Here is a 27510-nt window from a genome sequence, read left to right on the forward strand (position 1 = left end):
GAATTCTGTTTTCATTCACTTTATATATATATATATATATAATATATATATATATATATATATATATATATATATATATATATATATACACACACTTATACACACTAGCCTACTGTAGTAATAAAAACAAAGGAAATAAAGACTAAAAATTTATGATACAACTATCTTATTTTATTTACAGTTTCTTGAACAGTCAATAACAAAACAATTAATAAGGTCATCATCATCAACATACTCATAACTTCCTAACTACACTCGTTCATCAGCAGTGTTCTACTTCAGAAAACCTTTCTTTCTTGATTTAGCTTTTGCAAAATCCTTTAAAATCGTATCTGTATCTATTGTGTTCAATATTTCATTTTCAATGGCCAATGTGGCATGACCACTAAGACGTTCTTGTGAAATGCTAGATCGAAGGTAGTTTTTTTATTATTTTTAGTTTTGAGAAGCTCCTTTCTCCACTGGCCACTGATATTGGTAATGTTAGTAGAATCCTCAACGCGATGAAAACATTTGGAAATATGTCTATTAAACTGTTTGTTGTGAGATAGCTCAGTGTTGTGTGAGGGGAGCTCTCTTCTTGTGACAACATTGGAATTAATATTGATATTTCCTTAAAAAGATCTTCTGCGTTAATGTCTCTTTCATCACCTGCTGTCAGTACTTCGCTCAAACGTTGACAATTTCCTTTGATAGTTTTTTCTTCACCATTTTCTAATTTTTTCAAGTCATAAAGAAATTGGAAATGTTGGCTATGGTTGTGCATAAGATCAAATCTCTCGGACAATGAACTGATGGCTGTATCGAGAATCACAAAAAAGAAATTTATTTTGAAAGAATCTTTTCCTGTCTCTGTCTTTATTGGTTCGTCGACACCTTCATACAAAAATTGACGTTTAACCTTTCTTGCCCTTACTACCGTTTCATTAGGAAACTCAGAGCTGATTCCGAGTTTATCAGCCAACTCCTTTGCGTCTGTAACAACATTATTAAATCCATTTTCTGTTCTCATTTTGATCAAAAACGACTTTACGCTTTCAATTAGGGTCATGGCACTCTGCAGGTTGACTTCTTTTGCCTGAAGGGTTTTGCTTACCAAATTTATTTTGAACAAAACCTCATACCATGTGATCAAGCAACAAAGGAACCGAAAATCTGTTATTTTTTTGGCAATACCAGTGGCTGTATTTTTTCCAAAAACATCAATCTTGGCATCAGTAGAGGCTGCGTAAACAGCGTCGTATATTTCATCAATATGGTAGCGCAGAGGTTCAAGAGCGTCAATCCTACTTTCCCATCGGGTTTCACTTAAAGGTTTTACTGTTAAATTTGTTACGTGATGTTTCAATATGTCCCATCTATGGATGGATGCCGAAAAATAGTTATAAATCTCTTGAACGTTACTGAAAAAGTTCACGGCTATAGTACAGGAAAGAGCAGCGTCGTTTACTACTAGGTTTAGTGAGTGATTTCCACAAGGGACAAAGAAGGCTCTTGGGTTGAGGTCTAGGATCCTTTTTTGAACCCCAACATGTTTTCCCTTCATGTTAGACCCATTATCATACCCCTGGCCTCGCATGTTGTTTAAAGCTATTCCTCTTTTTGACAACTCATCCAACAAAAGAGCTGTTAGTCCTTCTCCAGATGTATCAAACGCTTGCAGAAACCCAAGGAAGTATTCTTTGATTATTGCGTTTTCTCCTGGTATAGCGTGAACAAATCTGACTACTAGAGTCATCTGTTCTTGGTGGCTAACGTCAGGTGTACAGTCAAGAATGATGGAATAGTAGGTAGCTTTATGCAATTCACTTAAGATGAATTCATTAACTTTACGAGCAAGTACATCTATGAACTCATTTTGTATCTCTTTGCTTAAATAGTGTACATGAGTTTCTTTCGAAGTTATCCTGCGAAGATGTTCAGAGAGAACAGCGTCAAATCTGGAAATGTGCTCCACTAGTTTCAAAAAGTTTCCGTTATTTTCTTGGAAAATCTTATCATTAGTGCCACGAAAAGCTAATCCTTGAGCTCCAAGGAACTGCACTGTAGTAAGAAGTCGCTTCAAAACTTCATACCAATGCTCTGTTTCTGATTTTATGATGCGTTGGTTTTCGTCGTCAATGGTTTTCCCTGACTTCAATCTCTAGGAAAGTTCTCGATAAGAAATGGCAGCTGTTATATGATGAGGTGACTTTTCGTGTTGGCGTAAGAATGTTGACATGTTTTGCCAATCAGAGTAACCCTCTGTTCCAGAAACAGATATAACTTCATTACTGAAGAGTTTACAAAAGAAACAAAATACTGAATTTTTCTATTTTGAGTACACGAGCCATTCTCTGTCGATTTCTTCTCCATTTGACAATTTTTGTTTATAATTGGCAACTGTGAAGCATCTGCCAGATTTATGGTCAACAGGAAATTTAAAATGTTTAACCTGCACAGGGCCTTTCTCGACGAGAACTTGACGGATGTCATCGGTGATTTTAGCCGGCCATTCTCCACAGTCGTCAAGATCGTTCCTGTTTTCCTTGAGATGAAAATCCTGAAAACACATCAACACAGTGGTTAATTTCAGTGGTAACACAACATAACGGCGTTCTCTTACCTCCCAAGAGTGCCGGAACGCAAGGGAACGCACGTAATTCGTAACTTGTAAAACTACAAATAAAAAAAAGTATATGGTTAGGATCAATTTTAGGCTTTGCTCGCGATCAGGGAGGGAAGTCAGTCATCTCGCCCGCGCTACACAATAACAAAACAAAACCCCCCGCCACTCTATTAAAACAGCTGTTTGTAAATGTTTGTTAGAAGTCTAGTCGGAAACCGAGAGGGTCAAAATCAGCACTTTAAGTATGCGTAATAATATAAAAATTGTTGTGATTTTTTTACATTGTTTTTTGATTTGGATTAACATTAATAATAAAGTTAAAAACGAATTTTGAAAAAATAATTTTTGTTCATCCTCCCTTAATGGTGTGCTATAAGCTACGATTTCATGATCGGCTACTTACCAAATATAGAAACAATTGAACAAAAAGCACCTAAAATATATTCAAATTTACCTGCAGTGGATGTTGTTCGATGTTCTCAGATTCAATTTGAACAGTTGGTCTAGATGATTTGGGTAATGGAATAACCAAAGTTTCCTCGGAATCAGAATCCTGAAACACGTGTAACACATGTTGGATACTAAATCATCCCATAGAAAATGCACAACAAAAGTTGAGAAAATTTGTAAGTAAGATGGAGAAAACTTAATTTTTCGTTTAGTTTAAAAGTACAGATAAATATAATAATTGCTCTCTTACCTGCATTGTTTGTTGTTCTGCGGTGTCGTTCTTATGAGACTCAGACTCTACGGAAGAGCCAACTTCAGATCTAACAAAAAATTTACTCATTGCTTTCGCCTGTTTTTCGTTTTCTCTTTCCATGTCCTTTTTTCTTTTTCTATAAAAAGTACCCGTAGGTTTCTTCTTGTCTGCCATGATACCACCACAATAATAATATCAAACTGGACAGTGGCGTGTGCATGCACTTGTCGAGTTTACAGATAGCACTAGCACTGAGACTGAGCGGTGCAGTGAGCAGGCACTTACGGTGGGTCGGGGGCAGCGGGAGGAGGGTGGGGAGGGCTTCACGTTGTGACAGGAAAGCAGGGAAGCACCGCGCGGCGCGCACCACCACCACATGAGTCATCGCCATCGCATCACCACCGATACTCGCATATTGCTGTATTAGCAAACAGAAACACTTTATCTTTTATAAAATTATAATCATGTTCATGGCTTTTATTTATTTATAAAACTATTTTGCTCAAATAAATTAAAATTTTTTTGTTTTTTTTCCGATAGCTCCGTTGGCGCCACTGCCCGCGTGGCGCCACATGCGGCCGCATGTGCCGCATGGGCCTGGCGCCGGCCCTGTGGTATCGTCAGCTTCACGGAGGGGTTCCAGTCACTCGAGTGCAATTAAACACGAAATTGATATGGAACATTTTTAAGATTGAAATTTAAGTTTCATGTTGGCTTAAAAATGTTTTAAAAGATCTTGTTTTTCAAAGTTAACGAGGGAGGGCCCCTGAACCTACACCAACTTTACCCCTGGGGGGTTATTCCCTCCTCCAGGCCCCGCTGGGTTCTCTACCTCGCCAGAGGCACAGAGGCCAGTGGCGTAGCCAGGATTTGTGTATGGGGGCTGTTAAGAAGCATGCCCCCCCCCCCCCCCCCCCGGGATTAAAGCGGGGGGGGGGGGGGGGGTCGCGGGGTCCTCCCCCGGAAAAATTCGGATTTTAAGGTGTAAAAGTGCTGTTTTAGCAGTTTTCGGTTCTTAAATTTAAATATTGTAATGGTAAAAACTTTATTAATATTAATATGAAATTTGTTTGAGTGATGAATAAGAAATTAATTAAAGATTTGGTACTAAGGGGGGGGGGTTTGAACCCCTAAACTCCCCCCCCCCCCCCCTGGCTATGCCCCTGACAGAGGCACACAGGTACGGCGCAGCGGCGCACCTGTTGCGGCAGTCGATGAGCAGCGCGAAGGAGAAGAGCAGCGCCACGACGGCCAGCGCGCCGACCACCACGGCGGCCAGGACTCCACCCGCCACCCGCGCCTCGCCCGCGTCCAGCTCCGTCGCCAGGGTGCGCTCCGTGGCCTCCCAGCTCGGCGCGTCCTCTGCAGCAACACCAAGCACTGCAGCGCCGACACCGGCCGAGGCTGTGCGCTCGTTTGCAACTGCCATTCGGAGACACTTTCCACGGGTATAGAAATATCAAACGTTGACATACAAAGTGCTCTAAGCCGCAGGGCCGGCGCGTCCATATAGGCGAACTGGGCAACCACCTAGGGCGCCAAGTAGCTGGGGGCGGCGCAGCACGACACATAACAGCTCATATAATATGTTTAACGATTATTGAAACTAGATGAAAATGGATTTTTGTAACAGTTTGGAATGTTTATATTGATATAAGTAATTATTTAAAGTCCACGGTGACCTGTTTATGATTTGTAATAAGTAAAACAGTAAAAAAAAAAAACAAGTCTGCTTACATTTGATTGTTGACAAAATCTTAGGCTTACATGATGTATTTTGAGGCAAGGAAAATTGTTTTGGAGTGTCCGTCCGGGGAAGGGGGGGGTGCATTAAGGTTTTTTGCCTAGGGCGCCAATTTACCTTGCACCGGCCCTGCTAAGCCGTTCAAATGATATCCATCATAGCCTCACCTCAGAAATGTTCTATGCTGCAATTTTGGTAGCACGATCTAAAAGGTTCAACGCTACTGGCTCTATTCGCCGGTAATGAAAATAAGCCGGCGACTATATCAAGAGATACGTGTGAATTTACCCTTATGCAATACCGCTCACACAACAATGAGGAAGGGGGAGGAGGTGTCTCGGCTCCACAACAAAATGCGTTCAACTTTTCTGTTTTCCGTTATTCTTTGCATGGCGTCGCTTGTTTACTCCGTTCTTCGTCACCCTGCCTGTATCAGCATGTCCAGTCCCTCTATTGTGGCTATCGTACTCACCGATACCCGGCACGCAATATAAATATTCTAGAATGATCTGTAATGCTGATTTAAGATGTGTAGGGACTGCGAGAGGGCAGCATGGGTCCTAATGCCGCGACTAGCGAGGCCCCGCCAATTTCATTTTTATTTCCCTGTTTTTGTTTTTTACCTGTTAAAAATCTGGACTTTAATGAGAAAAATAAATTTTAATTGTTTTTAGCTTGCAACATTTAAAGCACTGATCATTACCTATTTAAATTCATAATATTTGTACTAGAAAAACTTTCAAATATTTTAATGCTTCCTATAATGACACGATTTTACAGAATTTGATCACAAGAATTCATAAAACCACACAGAGGATAATTTATTTGAAAAATATCACAATTTAAAAAAAAATAGAAAAAAAATTGGTTGTCTGTAAAGCTGGTTTACGGACGATAGTTTAACGTGACGTCATAACAAAACATTGATGAAATGATTGCATAATTTTATGAATAAAATTGAATCATTTTGATTGAATTATCACTATTTTGTGTGGATACAAAGAAGGAGTGAAATTAAATCTACAATTTAATTGATAAATTTACTTTTATTTGCACTCATTAATTCAAATATGTTTGCTATTTAACTTCTGCCAATCTGTGTTATTATGTTAAGGATAGGACGATTATAGGAAAAGTAGGAAACAAATGGGAGTGTTTCAAGTTTAATGTGCCTCGGAAAAGTCAAATCGATGGTTGTTCCAATCCAATGGAAGAGAGATAGATGCGGCGCAAGCGTACAATGATCGTAACGGGACACCTTTTCGTGCGTCCAGCCGGCGTTCATCGATTTATTAGACGTCACGTCAAAAACATTGTTTTAGTCTCCTCTTCGAAATAGTGCCTATGTCCCCGTAAAAGTAAGTGACCCAGGGTCACCGCTAGTGGTTTGCCGCAGGCCGCGAGAGGCCTCTGGGGCGGGCGTGCTTCGGGGGGAGTTGCGGACGCTCTGGCTGCTTGCAGAAGCACGGGTCGTGCTTGCTTCAGCCGCCAGCTCGCTGGCATTGTTCGCCGGCACGTCCGCGGATATGGCCCAACCGAACAACCGTCGTGGCGTCACACAGCCGTGCTGTGCGTGTTCACGGCTGCGACGTCTGCTGCCGGCTTCACGAACCCGCGCCTGAGTCACCCGCCGTTTGAAAGTGTGTTTTCCTCTGAGGATTTGTACTTGTGGCTTTTCATAATATCACTAAAGCTGGACTCACACTGATCCGCACGTTCGTCATAACATTTCTCTACTTGGATGCTGCCAATCACTATTAAGGCTTATGTTTTTGAGGAAAGTTCTCTTGTAAAGGTTTACAAGTTTGGCGGACATGTACACTAAGCACTTATAAATGATTAAAAAAACTCTAAAATATTTATTTAAATATATTTTCGAGTTACATTATTAATAACTTTGGTGAGTCAGACACTTATTGTTTCAAATATCAAACTCAAAACAAGTTCATAGGCAAGTTAAGTTAGGAACTTAATACGGAGCTGAAGAAATAAATAAAGAAATAAACAAACAAAAAAAACGTTTAAAATAAATATTATGCCTTTCAAATATTTGTGAGATAATTTCATATGCCTTTCAAATATTTGTGAGATAATTTCATCTGTCCGCCCGTCGAAAGTTAAAGCTTGGCAAGGTTTTGTCGGACGGATGGAATTTTTCGGGCCATCTGATTGGCTGACGGACGGATAAGATCAGCTTAAACGTTCAAATAAAGTATGCATTATGAACACAGATTGATGAGAACGTATGATGCAGATTATTTTTTAGTTGAATCTGTAATTTGTGTTCATTATGTCTCGGAGGAAAAAAAAGATATACGTGAATTACCAAATACTCTTAGCGTTTAAGTCTGCTGTTGGTTCTTGGTTCAAGAATGTGATTTGTTGTCAAAAGTTCGTCAACACAGAAAAAATTCTTCTTCTAACAACGCGGACCCAACTTTTCTGGGTCGGAAGCAGAAAACCGAATGTATTGTGACTTATTAGGGCGCCGAAGCGACGTGAGTAATGCCTGCCAATGCGGGCAGGAAGTGTGTACTGCAGCCAGTTCGACGAACTGGACGCACCAGAGTTCTCGCTAGCGCGACACGCACACAGAGGCAGCGTGTAACGACCTCTACAGTTATCTACACACAACCAGTAGGCAGCCACTGTTGTTCCACTTGTCGGCCGATACTTGCAAGTGGGTCGCGTTGGTACACCTGCTGGCGCCTGGGACCGTGTCACGTACAGAGGCGCCGAGGAAAACAGCCGTCTAGTCGCCGAGGCAGACAGTGGAGAGGGAAGGAGAGAACGAAGATGAATACTCACATGTTTACTAAGCTTGAACCATTAGAAGTTATGGTTTTTCACGCGGTCATATTATTTACCGATTCACATAATTTGTAAAACAAATGTACGTCAAATGAATGCAGTCCAATGCAAAAATTCCAATCAACTTATTTATTCTGAACTAGCTGTGTTATGTGGGCCGGGAGGGGGTATAAAAATATTACAAACTTGTATTCTACGATTTACTTGTATATCCAACCATTTTCCAGAAGTTTTTTGATCATAAATATACTAGCTGTGGTACCCGTCGTTAGCGCGTTAGGCTATACATTTCTGCTTTGCTGCTAAAACTTATGAAGAGTTTTTTTTTTTAAAAAAAATAACAATGAAAACAATTACGAAAAATATTTTTTCAATGCTTTTAAGGAAACTGAAAATCAATTTTTTAAATAGTTTAATTTAACTAAAGCAGACTGAATTTAAGATTAAATATTAATTTTATATGAGGATGATGTTAGTCTAAATAGCTGCCGTTTTCAGGTAGCACGCGTTGCAGACAGAGACAAAATGCAAATTTTCTACTTGTTTTGCGTTGTGAAAACCCATTCTTGATTCATTTGGATCCCAGTGTAGACTCGCAGACAAAGCTGTCACAACTGCACGGCAGGCAGGCGTGTATAGCGCGGTGAGGCCTGTTCTACAATGTCGCGAAATTGTAGACGGATCCCACGGAACAGAGTCTGTACCATCAGCACGCAGACGGATTACCTCGGCAGTGCTGAGCTCTTCAGTTTATGTTGCTCCGTGCGACCAATAGAAGCCATGTTTGTTTCTGTTCTAAATACTTAAAAAAATTGTTTCAAGTACAAAATGTCTAGTGTTATATTATTTGTTTGTAGTTTATTTTTATTGCATATGTGAATTCTGCCCGTGCTATAATCTCGAAGCATATTTTTTTTTAAGATTAAATTTATATCTCGTAACCTTTAAATGCAATCTCGTTACTTGATGTAGGCTTTTGGACATACGCCATTGCTATGCTCATGTATGTCTGTAGAAGAAAACTACAAAAAAAAACAAATGACAAAAACACAAATTAAGCAATAAATTGCTGTTGTCAGGATATACACACCACACAATACTCCACAACAGGAATATGGTCAACAAACAAAGAAAAACAAAGAAAAATGGACTAACAAAACGAAAAAAAAAAAAAAAACACACAAATGATGACAGCACAAAAATACCGAACCCTAAAAATTCAGCACAACAGTCAAAACGAGACAAAAACACGACAAAACGAAAATACGAAACAAACACAACAGTTTTCTAAAACAATCTGCAATTGCTGCTATCTTGCTGCAATCTCGTTGGTTGCCATGTGTTACGTCTCCGTGCACTGTGGACGCAGCAGACGCGACTGTGCGATGTTGCGGGAGATCCGTCTCCGTGTCCGATCCGCGCCACTGCAGGGCGGGCCTGAGGCAATGCTGCGAGGTCGGCGCTGGAGCCTCCAGGAGCGGCACATCTGGGGCGTGACGCCTCGCTCGCGCCAGGGACGGAGTTGCGCACAGTTCCCCGGCGCCACTGGGACGGTCCCACCCGCGCGCACACCCCCAGTTCAGGCGTATCAGTGGACAGTGGGGACTGCCGTGTGTGAGCAAGGACGGTGGACAGATGACAGATCAGAAGGAACTGATGGTTTCCCACCAACTCGGACCGTGGGCTCGAGAGCTGCCGCGTGTGGGAACAGCGTCTCGCCAGTCCAAACTGTCAGTCCATAGTCCATCAGTTGGGTGTCTCGTGGCAGACACAATTGTTTATTCGCTTTGCTTAATACGTTATATATATTCCTTTTTCTACCTAAAAGTACATCTTCAGTTGCAACATCCAAAGTTTCTGCCGTATTCGACGATTAAACGATACAGCCAACAACAATGACAGCAACCGTAAGACTGATCGTGAGTGGGGAAGACTTCAGTTCAGTCCAAACTGTCAGTTCGGCGCGAGCAGTCCGAACTGGGAGCTGGACTGATAATTTGTGGGGGTCTTTAGTGAGGCGAGAAGATGCTTCTAGCGCGCAGTTTTCTCGTCGTGCACAGGAAAACTTTGCAAGCTGAGTGGCAACCAAGACATTATACGGCGGAGAAATGAAGATGAAAGTTTAACGCAAGTCCCTTGGGTGCTTTGAAAAAATCTCTAACGAATGTTTCATGCCTAAACAATATTCTGAGGGGGAAGGGGGGGGGGGGCGTTTCAGCCAATTTTCACTCTCCTAAAAATACAGTTTTTTAGAACCAATAATGGAAACAGGACTACTCATCCGCCCACGTGCTGTTCGTAGGCAGACGCCACTCGGGCATCAGATGGCGTGGCTTCCCCTGAAGCGGGCCTGGCGGCGTGTTTCCGGCGAGCGAACTCGCTGGCGAGTCGTGGAATGTTTTTAAAGCGCCGACACCAGCTAGGCCGTGCGTTAGCAACGACGCGCGCGTGTGAATGACAATTAGTACGCCGCCGGTGTCGCCAAGGCCACACGTGACTGGCGGTCGGGGCAGCACTTTCGTCGCCCAGCCTTGACCTTCGTGCCGTGGCCAGGATCCCGTGAAGGACCATTACATCACTTTTGAAGAGTTTTGAGGTTTTCTTCATAATTGAATTTTAAAAGAGACATTTGGAACTCCAACGCTTGCACATAGAAATTTAGGTAATGATTTTGCATGAGAAAAGAAAACTGAACATTTTGTATTTTAGTTTTTATTTCATTTATTTCTTAATTCAATTGTTTTAATTTTGTCGTTAAAACAAATAATATATACACACACACGTGAAACACAAATGTCAAGTTTGTATGAAAGACACGCTTACAGCTAGCCCGTGTGCAAACCGCCATTAAACATAAGACTTCTTGCAAACGATTCCTGCCGTCTCTGTGCTTGAGGCATGTTGGATGAGATGCGGGCGGAAATGCTGTTATTGTAGCCCACTATTAGAGTTTCAATCATCCTTTCAAATAAAGCTCTATGTAGCCTTACGTGGCTAATTTGCTGTAATTTTCTGATTCTTTGCTTGTTTTTTTTTATTATTTAATTCTTTAAGAGGAGACGCACCCCCCCCCCCCCCTCCCCGGGCAACCAACAATTTTAAAATATTTGAATGGCCCATTTAAATGTTTGTTATTGAATTTAAATTTTTGCTATCGCTAATAAACGGTTGTGGTGTTCAACAAAGCCGGAAGAGAGATAGGTCGTGTTTACCGTGTCTATCCCGCATGAGACACCCGGAAGTGGAGCGGGTTCGTCTGGCCTCAGGGGAGAATTCCACCATGTTTGCTTACCCGCTGTTTGATTTCTTAGCGAGAACAACTTTATCCTTGTTAATTAGCAGTTCCTGATTCGCTTACTTCTCTCCTAGCTAGCTGGGCATCGTTGGACCATGAACACAGTGTGAGAGTGTGAAGGCTGGAATTCTAACTACAGAAAATCTACACTCTCACACAGTGGCGAGGAACTGTACTGAGCTTCACGACCCGTGCACAGCTAAGTCATCAGATGAGTATTGTTGAGGGGATAACCAGTCGCCTTTTGCTCGGAGTGATTTCAGGCAAATGGATAGCTGTCGTCGGGATGAAAGGCATGGGGTCTCAACCAGTGTACTCCGAAGAGCAAGTCCACTTCCATAAATCATTTCCTAAATGCGAGTAGCTATTTTGTTTTACCATTCGAAAAAATTCTCCTGAAAAACGAAATGCGTTCATACCCGTTATTAGAGTACTGAATTATAATTTCGTGCATGAAAAAAAGAAACGCGAGAGAGATTTATTTTTCAGTGTGTAGTTCTCGTATTCTCTTTTCCGCGAGGAACAGTTGGTACGCGTGGCCCCGAGATCGACGCCCGAATGACGCGATCGGCTCTCGGGCCATCGACTGCTGACGTCACACCCGGACACCGCCCGGTGACGCGCGGCTTCCAGCGAATGACACTGACTCGTCGCCGGCGCCATCCTCGCTCGCAGCCAATCAGGAAGCCCTCAGAGGAGGAAGTGCCGAACCACAGGCATTCCGGTCGAGACACGTGATCACAAAGCAAGGATGATAAGAGTCGGAACGCAATGCTGTAACTAACGCTCTTATTTTCTTTAGAAATCAGCGAACTGTGCGGCATTTATAAACAACCTAAAAAATTCGTTAAATTTTCGAAAATAAATGTTGGAAACCATGATTTTTTTTTGTGGTCGTTCGTTTTGTGGAAAATATTCTCAATATATGTTTGTTATCTATTTTGCAATACGGAACAACCATAACACTATGTTAAAATGCTTTATATTTTGTTTCAAAAATTAAAAACTTTATAGCCACCAATAATAATGTGTTGAAAATCAAAACCTCAGTTTCGATTGCAGTGCACATTGCAGCCATACTTATTGCATTGCTACCAAGATAATACAACATTGTCAAAAACATTTCAAAAGTAGAATAGTTTGCGATTATACTCAATACGCCACTCCCGATAGTACGCCATTCCATAAATTTTGAACTAGAAATGTCTGTAAAATTTATTTTTTATTTTTCATTATTTTTAATATATTTCAATGTTTTCTTTACATCGAAAACTTATTTTTTGATGCTGGCATTTCTCAACCGCACAGATTTTTTTTATGGCCATATTCCGCCTGTTCAGTTGCGCCCCCATGCACGGGAGCCAGCAACCAATAAACAGCAGTCATTTGCCCGAGTGTGCAGAGGACTGTAGAGTCTATCCTGAAGGTTACTGACCCCGCCCATTTTCCCGTGCCACGTAGACGCGTGTGCGCTTCAAGACTACTTGCTAATGAATGAGTCCTCAAAACTCTCTGGTCTCAAGGCTCGGCCTTTGCACACCGTGTGGTTCTTTCGTTTTCTTGTTATTATTAACTTAATCACGAATGCTAAAGACCCAGAAATTTCGCAAATTATTCTAGCGTCAGGCTAAAATTAAAAGCTTATTTTTGATCCACCACCGCTTGCTTTTTCCATTGGTTTATTTCTAGGCGAGAAACTTTTATTGCACACGCAGAAAATATTATAAGTCCAAAAATAATTATGAAAACTCTAATAAAAATTCTCCACTTCTCAAAACGGTTATACTTATATTAAAATTATCATTTTATATCTAGTTGTATCTGGGTCTTTCCAGATTTACTGCCAGTCCTTACCAACTGTCCCATAAAGTTACTATGGCAAGCGCCTCCACTAGCAACGTAAAATAAATAAATAAAACTTAAATAAAATTAACAAAATCATAAAAAAATATCAAATAAAAATAATGATTTAAAAGCGGAGTTAGGAGACGTTTGAACAAGTGGCGTAGTCCTCAAAGTATGTGTATACCATTAATTGTAATTTTTCCCATTACATAACTTGCCATGTTTCCCATTAATTATTTTATCAATATATTTGTATTATTCATCTTTATAAGAAACCCAAGCCTAAAAAATATATTAAAGTTCAGCTGGGCTCCAGGATACAGCAAGCCCCCCCCCCCCCCCCCCCCCCCCCCCATCCAAAACTTCTTTTCAGCCCTGCACTTGCATGACATTGTGCAGCTCGCAAATAATGTTAATATCGGGTGGTAATGTTTGCAAGTACACAACGGTTTCAGAAGAGATATCGTGCGAGTGAAATGAGCGAGGCGCGCGAGACTGGGACGCGACAAGTCGGGGAAGGCCCGCGTGCGGTGACGTCACCCGGCCGACCGCAGATACCTCGATCGGCCAAGCAGCCGAGGTCAGGCCACCAGACTAGGGATGGGAAATATAGTTCTTTGGAAAGAACTAGTTCGTTCGGAACTAGTCACTTCAAAGACTAGTTCTTTAGGAACCGTTCTATTGAACTACATCGGTCGCGGACTGTATCGCGGTTTCCAATGTTTAAACAAAATATTCCATACATGACACCAACACATTCGTTACAGACTTTTTGTTTTAAGGGCATTCTTTTTCTATAAATAAAAGAGGCACACAGTAATTCGATGCTTGTAAACAATATCTCCCATTACAAATGAGCGACTATCATATTGTTTTTCTTTCACACACTTCTTACATTTTTGAATGTGTATTAACTTATTTTCTGCAAGTAAAGTGCTTATTTTCACATGTGTACAAAACAAAATAATAGTATAGTGTTTTCTCATCTGTGACAACCTAAGCTGATTTTTTTCGTATTAGGTAAGTTTTATTATGTTTCTTTAAATTTTAGTGTAGTTTTGTAATGTGTGGTCTATGTGTAATTAAAGTTTAATTTCAGATTGTATAGGCTATCTGAAATTTAACGTAATTACACTTATTTACGTGACACGTTTTTCAATGCCAATATGTAATGTAAATGTCTAAAGAATATTAGATAAAAATTAAGAGTTCACGATCGTCAAACGATACATCATTGCGCAAGAAAGAACGAAACGAAAATAATGACCGACAGCCTAACTACACAATTAAATAAACTTACTGTGTGAACTATCTATGTCTTTGAACTAGCTAGTTCAGTGTGTATATGTACTCCCTTTCTCTTCGGTCTTCGTAGTTCAGATCCGTACTTGGAACGTCTCTGCTTGGAACTGACGAAGCGAGACCAAATAAAGAACAAACGTAAGAGAGGGTAGAAAGCAAGAAAGAAAGACGTGGCATATTGGGTGACAGTGGTATGATTGTGAGGGGGGCGGGGTTATCTTTCGCGCATGCGCAGTAAGGACCAAACAGAGTAGGAGACGAGAAACACGCAAAGAACGAAAGAACGATTGTTTTTGGTAACAGCGAACTAGTAGAGGTGGGTTGTTACAGCTATTTTCGGTTTCTGTTCCAACATGAAACTGATAGGCCTATAGTAATGTACCTAGTTACAAGTATCTGATACTTTTGTATCAGAGCAGTAGCGGTCACAGGAATAGAGGTGGGTTGTTACAGCAATTTTCGGTAACTGTTCCAACCTAATACTGATACAGTAATGTACCTAGTTACAAGTATCCGATACTTTTGTATCAGAGCAGTAGCGGTCCCAGGATGAACTAGTCACTTAGGGATCTTTCGCGCATGCGCAGTAAGGACCAAACATAGTAGGAGAAGAGAAACACGCAAAGAACGAAAGAACGATTGTTTTTTGTAACAACGAACTAGTCACCTAGTTCGCTCGTCAGAACAGTTCCAAATGAACTGGTAGTTCGCGAACTACCCATCCCTACACCAGACGCTCGCGACAGGGCGCGTGACATCATGCCGCGTCCCGGCTCCGGGAGAACACCTGCGCAACGGCACTACACCAGTCTTTCCTCGTTGGAGTCCACCACCAGTCCTTCCTCGTTGGAGTCCGCCACTAGTCCTTCCTCGCAGGAGTCCGCCACCAGTCCTTCCTCGCTGCAGTCCGCCACTAGTCCTTCCTCGCAGGAATCCGCCACCAATCCTTCGCTGGAGTCCGCCACTAGTCCTTCCTCGCTGGAGTCCGCCACCAGACCTTCCTCGCAGGAGTCCGCCACCAGTCCTTCCTCGTTGGAGTCCGCCACCAGTCCTTCCTCGTTGGAGTCCGCCACCAGTCCTTCCTCGCTGGAGTCCACCACCAGTCCTTCCTCGTTGGAGTCCACCACCAGTCCTTCCTCGTTGAAGTCCGCCACCAGTCCTTCCTCGTTGGAGTCCGCCACCAGTCCTTCCTCGTTGGAGTCCACCACCAGACCTTCCTCGCAGGAGTCCGCCACCAGTCCTTCCTCGTTGGAGTCCACCACCAGTCCTTCCTCGTTGAAGTCCGCCACCAGTCCTTCCTCGTTGGAGTCCGCCACCAGTCCTTCCTCGCTGGAGTCCACCACCAGTCCTTCCTCGTTGGAGTCCGCCACCAGTCCTTCCTCGCTGGAGTCCGCCACTAGTCCTTCCTCGCTGGAGTCCGCCACCAGACCTTCCTCGCAGGAGTCCGCCACCAGTCCTTCCTCGTTGGAGTCCGCCACCAGTCCTTCCTCGTTGGAGTCCGCCACCAGTCCTTCCTCGCTGGAGTCCACCACCAGTCCTTCCTCGTTGGAGTCCACCACCAGTCCTTCCTCGTTGAAGTCCGCCACCAGTCCTTCCTCGTTGGAGTCCGCCACCAGTCCTTCCTCGTTGGAGTCCGCCACCAGTCCTTCCTCGTTGGAGTCCGCCACCAGTCCTTCCTCGTTGGAGTCCGCCACTAGTCCTTCCTCGTTGGAGTCCGCCACCAGTCCTTCCTCGCTGGAGTCCGCCACCAGTACTTCCTCGCTGGAGTCCGCCACCAGTCCTTCCTCGTTGTAGTCCGCCACCAGTCCTTCCTCGTTGGAGTCCGCCACCAGTCCTTCCTCGTTGGAGTCCGCCACTAGTCCTTCCTCGTTGGAGTCCGCCACCAGTCCTTCCTCGCTGGAGTGCGCCACCAGTCCTTCCTCGCTGGAGTCCGCCACCAGTCCTTCCTCGTTGTAGTCCGCCACCAGTCCTTCCTCGTTGGAGTCCGCCACCAGTCCTTCCTCGTTGGAGTCCGCCACTAGTCCTTCCTCGTTGGAGTCCGCCACCAGTCCTTCCTCGTTGGAGTCCGCCGCCGTCTGAAACTTTTGCGCTCTGCGGTCCACCGATACATGGACAGCGCCAATAAGAATCGTGCATTGGAAAAAGAAAATAATTCCCATTTAAATGAAAACTACAATCTAAGGACAGCACTCGCCCCACGCGCTTTGGGCTTATTCTTGAGCTGCTGAATCGCACATCGCCAACTTACAAAGGTTTGAACAGTCAATAACTAACTATCTGACGAGTCTCCAAGCGTGTTCATGACTCTTGCCAGACAAGTTGGCGCGGGATTTTGGCTCGCCTGGAAGCCCTTGAAGCATCAGTGTGGCCCACTCATGTGCAACTCAGCCTAAACAGCGTTCCCCCGGGGAAGGGAGGTTGGGTCGCTCCTCCCACTCCCTCGACAAACAATAAGAAAAAAAGGTGGGATGGCAAAATAAAAACAAACTGAAATCCGCACCTAACCTAAAAGTCGGATGTTTGTTTAATGCATTGTTTTGCGGTTTTTAGTGCTAATGTAACGTACTTTCTTAAAATTTAGTCCTTTTTTAAAAAATAATTTACAACTAGTGTTGTTACTGACTTTTAAAGACGTCAAAATGCGTTAAAATGGCCTGTTATTTTTTCCAAATTTCGGGTTTAACATTTAACACTCAAACAAAACCCTCCAACCAGCCGTTAGTCTTAAGCTCTGAGCTGTGTCCGCCAATGGGACAATGGGACAACGAGCGCACTGAGGACGGATGGCTGCAGTCGAGTGGACGTGTCACCTGCTGCTCCGGCGCTCGCCCCGGCTGACATGGCCGACACCAGGGGCGCTGCCGCGTCGCTGCAGGGTCTCCGGCGAACTGACCAGCGCGGCGCGCGCAGCGGCCGCGGGCCGATAGCGCTTATCAGCCGCCCCAGCCACCGCCCGCATCCGCGACAAGGTCTGGGACCCCTCCCCCCCCCCCCCCTCCGAGGTGCAGTCACAACTCAATACTGGGCGTAACTAACGCTCTTATTTTCCTCGAAAATAAGCCAACTGTGCGGTATTCATTGGCAACCGAACAACAACCTGAAAGTCGGTAACTTTTCGGAATCAAAAGTTGGCTACCGTGGTTTTTTTTTGGTCGTTCTGGGAATATTCACCAAGAATGTTCCATATAATCTGTTTTGCACCACGGAACAACCAAAACACCATGTTAAAGTGCTTTATCTTTTGTTTCAAAACTTAAAGACTACATAGCCGCGAATTATGAGTGTTGAAAATCATAACTTCAATTTCAATTTCAAAAAAAAATAAACCTGCACACGTCTCCACATGTACATATGGCAGGGGTCCATGCTTATTTCGTTGTTAACCAATATAATTCAACACTGTCAAAAGTATAATATTTTGCAATTATACTCAATACGCCACTCCGTTAACACACCATTCCGTAAATATGAACTAATAATGTTTATAAAATTTATTATTTTACCTAAGTTATTATGTTTTAAGAAATTTAGTATCTGTTCTTTATATTTAAAACTTAATTTTTGGTGTTGGCATGCGCCTGTTTTGCACTCGCCCACTTTTGGATATTAAAACTACCGCTGTATATGAATGACGATAAAATAGGCAATATGCTGGAAGACAAACTTGGGAGCTAGTTGAATTTTAAAAATCCTCAATAGGGTTTTAAATTTTATTCGTGCACTGAAAAAAGAAACATTTTTTAAGCAGCCTCAAAATAATATAGAACGTATCTACTAAAATTTCTGGGTTTGATAAACGAAATATTTTTGCACAATCCGTTTTACGTGCTTCCCCCACATACCAGAGCCAATGAGAATTTTTTAACGTCTGATTCGTCATAACGCTAAGGCAAAGCTTCAGCGTTTTTACACATATTATCTTGACACGAAACGATTTCGCGATATACCAGTGTGTCTAGTTATTAGTAGAGACCCGGAAAATTCGCGCGTTCATTTCGTGTTATGCTAAAATTCAAATAATTATACCTTAGTGCTGCTTCTGTCATTGGTTCACTGATAATCTAGAGGACTGAGGGCAAATTAGAGACCCTCACTCATAGAAGTGTCGAATCACAGGCCACCCAGTCGAGACGACTCACAAGTCAGCAGCCAATGAATAGTTGGCATTTGCCCGAGTGTGTAGAGGATATTGGAGTCTATCCTGGAGGTCATTGAACCCGCGAATTTTCCGGGTCTCTAGTTATTAGTAAGGACCGAAAAAATTCGCGGGTTCAATGCCCTGCAGGATGAACTCCATAGTTCTACGTACACTCGGTCAAATGCCACCCACTCATTGGCTGCTGTCTTGTGAGACGTCCCAACGTAGCAGCCTGTGATTCGATAAAGCTTTGGTTTGGTGTTTCTAATTGGCCCAGAGTCATCCAGGTGAGTTGCTAGCCAATAGCAGAGGCAGCACTGAGGTATAACTATTTGTATTTTAGCCTATCGCGAAATGAATCCGCGAATTTTTCCGGTCTCTAGTTATTAGTGGCAGAATAATATTCGTTGCCACTAATAATTGATTTTGGTAAGAATGCCAAATTATTTTGGTGCAATCACAAACTACGTCTTTGGTAGCTCTATATTAACATAATTTTTTGTGGCAGCCACATTTTTTTTTGTGGGTCTCACGTACAGTGAGACGGGGTATAGAGCTGCGCAGACAGCAGTTGTATCTGCCCTCCTTCCCCTCACCAAAATTGTATTTGAACATGGATATATAATATCTTGGCTTCTGGAAGATAACAACCGCTGTGAACTGCACGTCTCCGTATGCCTTCTCGCAGTCATTTTCAAGGACAGACCGAGAGCTTTTAGGGCGTTGCAACATTTCGAGGTGATTGAATAAAAACATATCAATGTTGTTTGATCTTTCTTTCAAGTCAAATATTCTGTACACACCTAATTCACACATTTACCACAAAAATTCCGACCAGAAAAGAGATTCCTTGCAAATAAGCACACCAGCCTCTATCTCTACCTCACGTTGTTTTCTTTGTTTTGCCAAGATTTAGCATGTAATATAATATAAATATGTAATATAAAATAAAAATAAAATAATGGTCATATATTAAAATATTAACCGTTTAAATGTCTGTCTACAATTGCAATGTCCTTAAATGTGTCCGACGGACACTGATCGCTGATTGGACCACGTGACCCTCTGACGTCATGGGCGATGGTTCGAATTTCCCTGGTCCGAATACTTGAACTGTCCTTTGGTAGCATAGAAGACAAACACTCGTGCTATTTGCTTTTTCCTGTTCCAGTTACCAAAAAAGGTAAACCGAAAATAACGGACGGTGTGTTAAGAAGTCAAGAAGCCCGAGACGAAACATTAATCAGTACTGTCCGTTTGCGACCGGCGCTATTCAAAGGCACAACACGCGAATTTATTTGCGCAGTATGCTTGGAATTCATTTATTAGCAATTACTTACAGAATAAAAATAACTGTATTTTCAAAGGCACAACACACGAATTTATTTTTCAGTGTGTTTAGAATTCATTTATTAGCAATTACTTACAGAATAAATAAACTGTATTAACTCCCACAACTTTCACAAGTTAATTGAACATTCGAAACTTAGTTACATACTCATTTATAAAGCATAAAAACAGTAAACAAAAAACAATCGAAAAGCCATTATTTTGGCGCTCTATATTTACTGCGCTCTGGGAAAACTACTTTATAAATCAGTGGATTGGGACATCAGACAACACGATTGCAGTTTTCCGTGCGACATTCACATTGGGATAAGGACCGCCTACAGGTTCGGAAGATAAAGTGGCTAGTGAAGTTTTTATTTATTTTTCCCAGGGTTAGATTGATCGTGTGGTATGGCTCACTGCGCACTGCAGAGTCCACCCGCTGGCGGTTATCAGCCTTCTGCCGACTGGGCGTTCCCGGTTATCTGGAGACTGACATCGCGTCGACGCAAGCCCGATGGCGCGTGACACCAGCTCTGTCTGCAGTGTCGCCACTGTCACGGCGTAGATTACTGGTCACCACCCCTGCCCGCTAACGGTTTTCCTCTCGATTTAAAGGATTTTCAATACCGTTTTTAAGGCCCTGTCACACAGTCAAATTTTCGCTCCCAACACCTTCCAATACCTCGTGTCAGATGAATTTGTGTGAGTGTTATGACGTCACCGAAAACGTCCAAGCACAGCCATGTTTGTTTGACAAGTTGGATGACTTGAGTTTCCATCAAATATTTTTCATGTACGACGGGTTCTAAAATATGTTGGATATTGGATGCATTCGGCCAGTAAAAATCGTGCCTAGCGATAACGGAAGTGACATCCGTTTCCGTCACAACGATTCTTTAAAATGGCGATCAAAGAAGTTATAAAAGTTAAAGAACTAAAAGTATATTAATATTAGTTTCGTATGCAAAAACAAAATATGTGTAAAAATAAAATTATGTTTCTATAACTTAAAAAAAATCCCTGAATATTTCATTATGTAACGAATATTAGTATGATTTTAATTTTAGAAAGTAAAAAAAAAATGCACAAATATAATCACACGTTCAAAATTTCCCTCCAGCACTGTTTAATTTAAAAATTGAGATTAAGATTGAAAAGTTTGGGATATCTCAGACCAAAAATAAACTTTGATAGTGTTACATGATTTAAAACATACCTACTTGAAGTCATTTGTCCAAATTTATTTTATAGAGAAAATTGGAAGCCATATTCCGTCCAATACTTGTCCTCCAACTCTAATGTCAAATATATTGGAGTCAAATATTTGACATTTTGACAAGGCCTTATAGCAGAGAAAATGTTACATTTTATGGACGGTGGAAAGTTTTCAATTAACTACCTCTGATGGAATTTCTTCACGTTGATACTCGATGAACTGATGCAAATTTTCACTCCGGGAAACACCTTCTTCTGTAGTGTTGCTGTGGACTTGAGTTGACCATGGACCAAGAAGTTTTACATTGCACCTGGACGACATTAGCAGGTTGTCTATCACTAAGGACAGGCATTTTTTTCGCGAGAAAAAAAAACCCCTAATACCCATTAGATTGCAATATGGCATGCTCGAACCAACTGTTTCTTTTTTCCTTGTAACTGGCTGCTGTCTGCAAGAGAAGCCATTGCCTTATTTGGCCGGGCCATTCAGGACGCGCTTACTTCCACGCTGGATGACTGTGATTGGTGCGCTGACAGTAGACACTTGTACGTGAACTAAACTCGTCCAATGTCGAAACACAGTCGATGCTATAGTGCTTTAAGAGTATTTGATATTTAAAGATTGTATATTAGAGCTGCAATAACGAGTATGTATCGAAGGGAAAATCAGTTAAATTATGTAGCACGTAATTATCCTACACAGCATAGACAAAATATAAATTCACTTATTCCTCTATTCGATAAAACAATTTCACAGAGAGCTTTAGAATTTTTGCTTCCAGAATTATTCTTCCTGAAAAATTAAAAACAAAAAAAAATATTTAAATAAAAACATATGTCAATCTTTGGCTGAATGATTTAACTGTTAAAGAGCTTTTTGTCTTTTTTTTTATGTATACATTCTTTCTGAAACAATGTTAAAGGTACTGCAGCTTGTATTTAATTTAATTGCTCTTCTTAACTTTAAACTTTATAAAACCCTATATAAGATTTATTAAGTTACTAGCCGTGTGCCCGATAGGAAATATTTGATCCTCATTTTTGATGAATTGCCAAAAACGCTGATACAACAGACTTTTATTTATAAACAGAAACCTAAAAACCAATCCCCATATTTCTAACTTCAATAATGATGAACTACTTATACCAGCAAACAAAATAATAAAATTGTATATTTATGTAAAATGGTTTTCCGCCGATAAGTGAATTTTTATTAGGGGATGGTATGTCTGATTCCTAAAGCTCTTTGGCGTGGGGACCTCTCAATAAAATGCCAGATTTTTACTTCAAAGATATTTTCTTCAAGTGGTGTGATTTATACCAGGAACCAACAATATTCTCGTTGAGCTTGGAAAGAGAACAGAATGAAACTGTTGTGCAGTTATTCGACACGAAGGCGTAGAAGCCAATAGCAATCTAGCAAACGTGTTAACCAGTTATGTGTAGACCGAAACAGAAGGTAGGTACCATGAAGCGGCATCCAATCAACACGTGGCATCGTCCCGACAGTGTTGGCCCTATACATTTTTGGGGCCCTTGGCCATTTACGTTAGCGAGGCCCTAATATTTTGGGAGTGGCTTTACCGCTGAGGAGGGGGAGGGGGTACATTGAGGGTTAGAATAGCCCTCAAGAGAAAAAGGGGCACCTGGAAAATATTTTGAAAGAACAGGAACTTAAATTTCGACAATGGTTTTGCTAATTTATTTATATCTTAAAAGTACAAAAAATGAATACCAATAAATGTGAATTTTATGTTATTAAAACCCAAATACATTATGTTTACGTAGTATAATGAATATGGTTCTAATGCTTAGTGACGCACATTTTACTTTACGGGTGCGTCGGTCTAGTAATAGCTGCCTACCGATGACGCACGATAACGTGGAGTCCACAGTGGTGCCGGAAAGTAACGCGACTTTCCTGGACTGTGACTACTGACTGTCAGCATACACTGGCTGCTCTCACGCCGACTGCAAGACTCCGTCTAGCTTCTCCGCCGTGGAATAATGTCCTTTACTGTTCGATCAAAAACCGCCAGCCTGTTGTCACTAGCCAGCTGCTAACTTGTCAAATCTTATCAGAGTGGTGGCGGTCGTAAATCTTTAATAAAATGGCGTGGCTCGGAGCGGTTGTAGCCGAGCCAACTCGGGTTTTCTCGGAGGAAGGTTGTGGTTTGTTAACTGAGTATGCCTTCAGCATAGAGGGAAGTAACTCTTTTTAATCTTCCTGCATAATTCAATACTACAAGATATTAGGGTCATCTCTCAAAGTCCGTAGTCGCCGAGCGAAGAAAACTCTGCGTTTAGAAGCGACACCATGTTTTTGTTCATCAGCGATTTGCACTCACATTGCCAGGTGCACAGATACACCAAAGATAAGCGACTCCTTTCTACAAAATTAATACCTATAGTTTTTAATGTGACCGTGAACATGGGTATCCCTATTTATAATCAGAAATATTTATACGATAACTTTTAAGATTTTGCATATAAAACTGGAAAGCTATTGCAAATACGTGGATGTTGACAAAAAAACTGTTTCGTTCTTTAAATGATTGATGCAATGAAACGTAAAACCCTGAGTTTTCTTTTGTTTGGAGCCGGCGGTACTAGCGCCGCCGCCCTGGACGGTGTGTAGCTAATCTACTTCAGGGCCCGTGCTCTTACCGTGAGAACGTCATCAGTCATCGCCTCGTCTGTCGGACTTCCACCACGTAAACGGGATACGAAAATACAAACCGTACATGAAAACTTAACAAAACTGTACATGAACACGTACAATAACGCAAAGCAAAAATGTTTAATGTTTTAAGCTACAATTTCTGGAGTTAAAACGTGCTTACTAGAGAAGAATAAAATAAACACTCTTTCCCTGGAGGAGCTGGGGTTTGAACCCAGGACTTCCTGCATGCGAAGCAGGCGCTCTACCACTGAGCTACACCCCCTTGCTCTATATTCATTAATAGTTTTTGGTAACTACCACGTATTCAGGGGCGTAACTAGACTATTTCCCACCCGAGGCGAGAACTCATCTTGACGCCCATTTTTCTTCGAAACCAAACAAACCAAAACCTTTCTCGACAACATCGCCACCACAACATATTAAACAATTACAAATATTACTTATTCAAGTTAGACGGTAAATATAAATATTTATTTGCAGTCATTTCATTTTAAATACATCGTACGTGAAAAATACAATATATATATATTTTAATTATTTGACGTTATACATGTCTGTATCTTTCAGTACAACTAATTCAGTTCTTCTGCCCTATAATCGTCATATAAAAAAAGTAAGCATTTTAACTAAAAAATTTAATATGCGATATTCAGGTAATAACTATAATAAGCATTAATTTGCCAGTTCAGCACCCGGGGCACGGGCCCCGTCCTCCCCCCCCCCCCCCTCGTGGTTACGTCCCTGCACGTATAAAAATACAGTTATTTTATATATGCCAATTTACTATACGTACAGCCTAATCAAAACTATTAGGTATTGTTAGTTCGTCTTATTTTTCTCTCCTTAGGACTTCCCCCGCCCGTTATCACGAGTCAATTATTCCAATGAAGAAATAAGTTTCACAAACAAAGGCACTGGCGGACACAAAGGGTGGATAGGAGGGATATAATAACCCCCCCCCCCCCCCCAAGTTATGAAACATGTGCAAAATATCTTTGAAGACATTATATTACTGTGTGATAAGCCACGTAGCCTACGCCAACAGTGAGTTAGTGTCAATATTAATGTAAGATTTGTTGAAAACACGTGTTCAAATTTTACATATATCTATATCTATATCTATATATATATATTTTTTTTTTTCAACTCACACCCCGTCCCAAAGAAACAAAATGGTTGAATCCGCCACTGAGCAAGGGCGTATCCCGGAGCAGTTGTGTACGAAGGTAGAGGCCGTCCACAGCTGCTGCCCAGCCAGCGCTCCACGCTCCACGCTCCACGCTCCACGCTCCACGCAGTTCGCCCACAGTTCGCGGGGGTCGCGGGGTCTCGGTCGGGTCGCGAGCTCGCCACGCTCGGAAAATGCGGACTGGAGCGCCGCGTTGTCCCTCCAGCTCCGTCGCGCGGACACCGAACGGACACCGCACGGACACTGAACGGACACCGCACGGACACCGCACGGACACCGCACGGACACCGCACGGACACCGCACGGACACCGGACGGACACCGGACGGACACCGCATGGACACCGCACGGACACCGCACGGACACCGCACGGACACTGAACGGATACCGCACGGACACCGAACGGACACCGCACGGACACTGAACGGACACCTCACGGACACTGCACGGACACTACACGGACACCGCACGGACACCGCACGGACACCGCACGGACACCGCACGGACACCGCACGGACACCGCACGGACACCGGACGGACACCGCACGGACACCGCACGGACACCGGACGGACACCGCACGGACACCGGACGGACACCGCACGGACACCGGACGGACACCGCACGGACACCACACGGACACCGGACGGACACCGCGCAGAGAAGCCACCTCGAGCTGTGTCCGGGCTCACGGCCTCGGATCACCTGACCACTTACACCGTGTGCGGAACTAAACAAAACCACGCGATTAAAAAAAAAACTGCTCGAGATACGGGGGCGCTATTCTTCTACGACGAGCATTTAAGAATACGCTGAGGACGGATGAATAGTTCTGTTTTCCTAATTTCGTTTTAGAACTATATTTGTAAGCAATTAACGAAGTGTAGAAATTCTTGAAAGTCCTCAAGGGACTCGCATTAAAGTTTTATCTTTGTTTCTCCGCCGTGTAATGTTGCGGTTACACTTAAATATCATAATTGGCCTATGCACGACGAGAAGTTCAGAGACTTGCGCGTAGAGGCGACACCGTTCTAGAAGCACCAGCGAACGTCACACTTATCATCCCGCCTCACTAACACTCACTTCCGACTAGGCGGGTCCCTTAACCACAAAGAAATCAGAAAGAAAGATTATCATCTGCGATAGAGAGGCTTTCGACTATAATTAATTACTATGAACAAATTAATCGTCAATTTTTTTTTTCACGCGGAAATGTTCCCTTGATAGGATTCCATCAAAAGAGTACTGTCGACGCACGCTGTTTCTAACCTAACAAATAAAAAAAATAGCAGAATATTATTAGGAAACTGCACATTCATAAACTGCTCACTATCTGAACGGCTGAAATGTACATTTACTCCACGTGAGTATTTAAGATCGCTTTCGTACGTATGAAGCTAAATACAAAAATAAAAGTGGCTGGACGTAAGCCACCGTGTTCAATGATACAGCACAACAATATCATAATAAACATTTTAATTCTTTAGATACTGTTTCGTACTGGTCTGTATCTTACACGTGGCAGAAAATAATTCCAACGCCATTTGTTTCAAGAGATGAGGATTCAGAATCGTCAGTGAAAAGTAACATCCATAAGCATACTAAATGTTTTTTAATTGTAGAAGTCTCATTACTTGTGTGAAAACTATAAAGTTCTGTTTTATATTTGAAGAACTTATCACGGAGCACTTATATGCACTTTATTTCCTTAACGAAAAGTCGTTACAACTGGGTCATAGTTAGTAAATGTGAATAGATGACCCTTTAATATGCAGTCTTCGAATAAATTCCCTATACTGTATTAAAATACCCATAGGCATACGCTATGTTAAAATGGCCACAAGCAAAGAAAAATAGCTTTTGAAATGAAATAAGTGAATCATCATAGTTTTAAATATTTACTTAAAATTAAGACTATTAATCATAAAAATTTTCTTATAGAAGTATCTATGACTGAGGCTCGAACACATGTAAAATCACACCGAACTATAGAACAAGTCGCGTTTACCCATCCAAGTATTTTGTAGCGGAAAGATACACTCGCTGAGCGGAAATATGGCCCTAAATGGGGCTTTCAAAAGTCCTCAGTCATCCGCAAACGAGCCCCCATTACACTGTTTCGACTCGCTGCCCGCAAGAGAACATTTATGTTACGAAACACGTTCGTTTCGGGGGAGCAATTGGGCCGTGCACCAACCAGGCCTGGTTGCCCTGCGCTCGTCCAACCGGCGACACGCGATATGCGGTGTCTGCCGGCTGACCCGGACACTGCCCTCGTCGACAACACAGCTGATACGGGGGCCGACGGGAAGTCGTCGGCTTCCGGGGCTGCCCTTGCCTCGTCCAAGCCGTGTCCGCCCCTCGACTGCCGGAAGCCTACTGTGGTCAGCGCACGAGCGAGGCTCGGGTTCCGGATGAGCGGTCCTGACGGGACAGCGTGCTCGCGGGGCAACGAAGCCGCACACGCTACTCCCCAGGACTCTGCGCCGGTGCTCCCCGTCTTTAGAGGCGTCATGAATAGAGACCGGAACAATTCGCGGATTAATTTAGAGATAGGCATGATTACGGACTAGTTTACTTTTCATGATGCTTCAGTGTGATTGGACTACGTTTTACCTCAAGGACTCTGAGCCAATGGAAGACCCTCA

The 27510-nt window shown here is 42.6% G+C and overlaps 1 protein-coding gene and 1 non-coding gene across 2 annotated transcripts in view; both read right to left on the bottom strand.

The window, feature by feature from the left end:
- The window catches only part of LOC134530558 (uncharacterized), a 37955-nt gene that overhangs the window by 2912 nt on the left and 7533 nt on the right, over positions 1-27510 (bottom strand). The window contains exon 2 of the mRNA XM_063365484.1: positions 4511-4673. Within this exon, the coding sequence (XP_063221554.1) occupies positions 4511-4673 (163 nt within the window). The remainder of the gene's footprint in view (positions 1-4510; positions 4674-27510) is intronic.
- Trnaa-cgc (transfer RNA alanine (anticodon CGC)) lies at positions 23867-23938 on the bottom strand. The gene has a single exon. It is a non-coding gene; the product is annotated as a tRNA-Ala (tRNA).

The sequence above is a fragment of the Bacillus rossius genome, chromosome 3 (assembly GCF_032445375.1).
Source record: "Bacillus rossius redtenbacheri isolate Brsri chromosome 3, Brsri_v3, whole genome shotgun sequence".
In the NCBI taxonomy this organism is placed as follows: Eukaryota; Metazoa; Arthropoda; class Insecta; order Phasmatodea; family Bacillidae; genus Bacillus; species Bacillus rossius.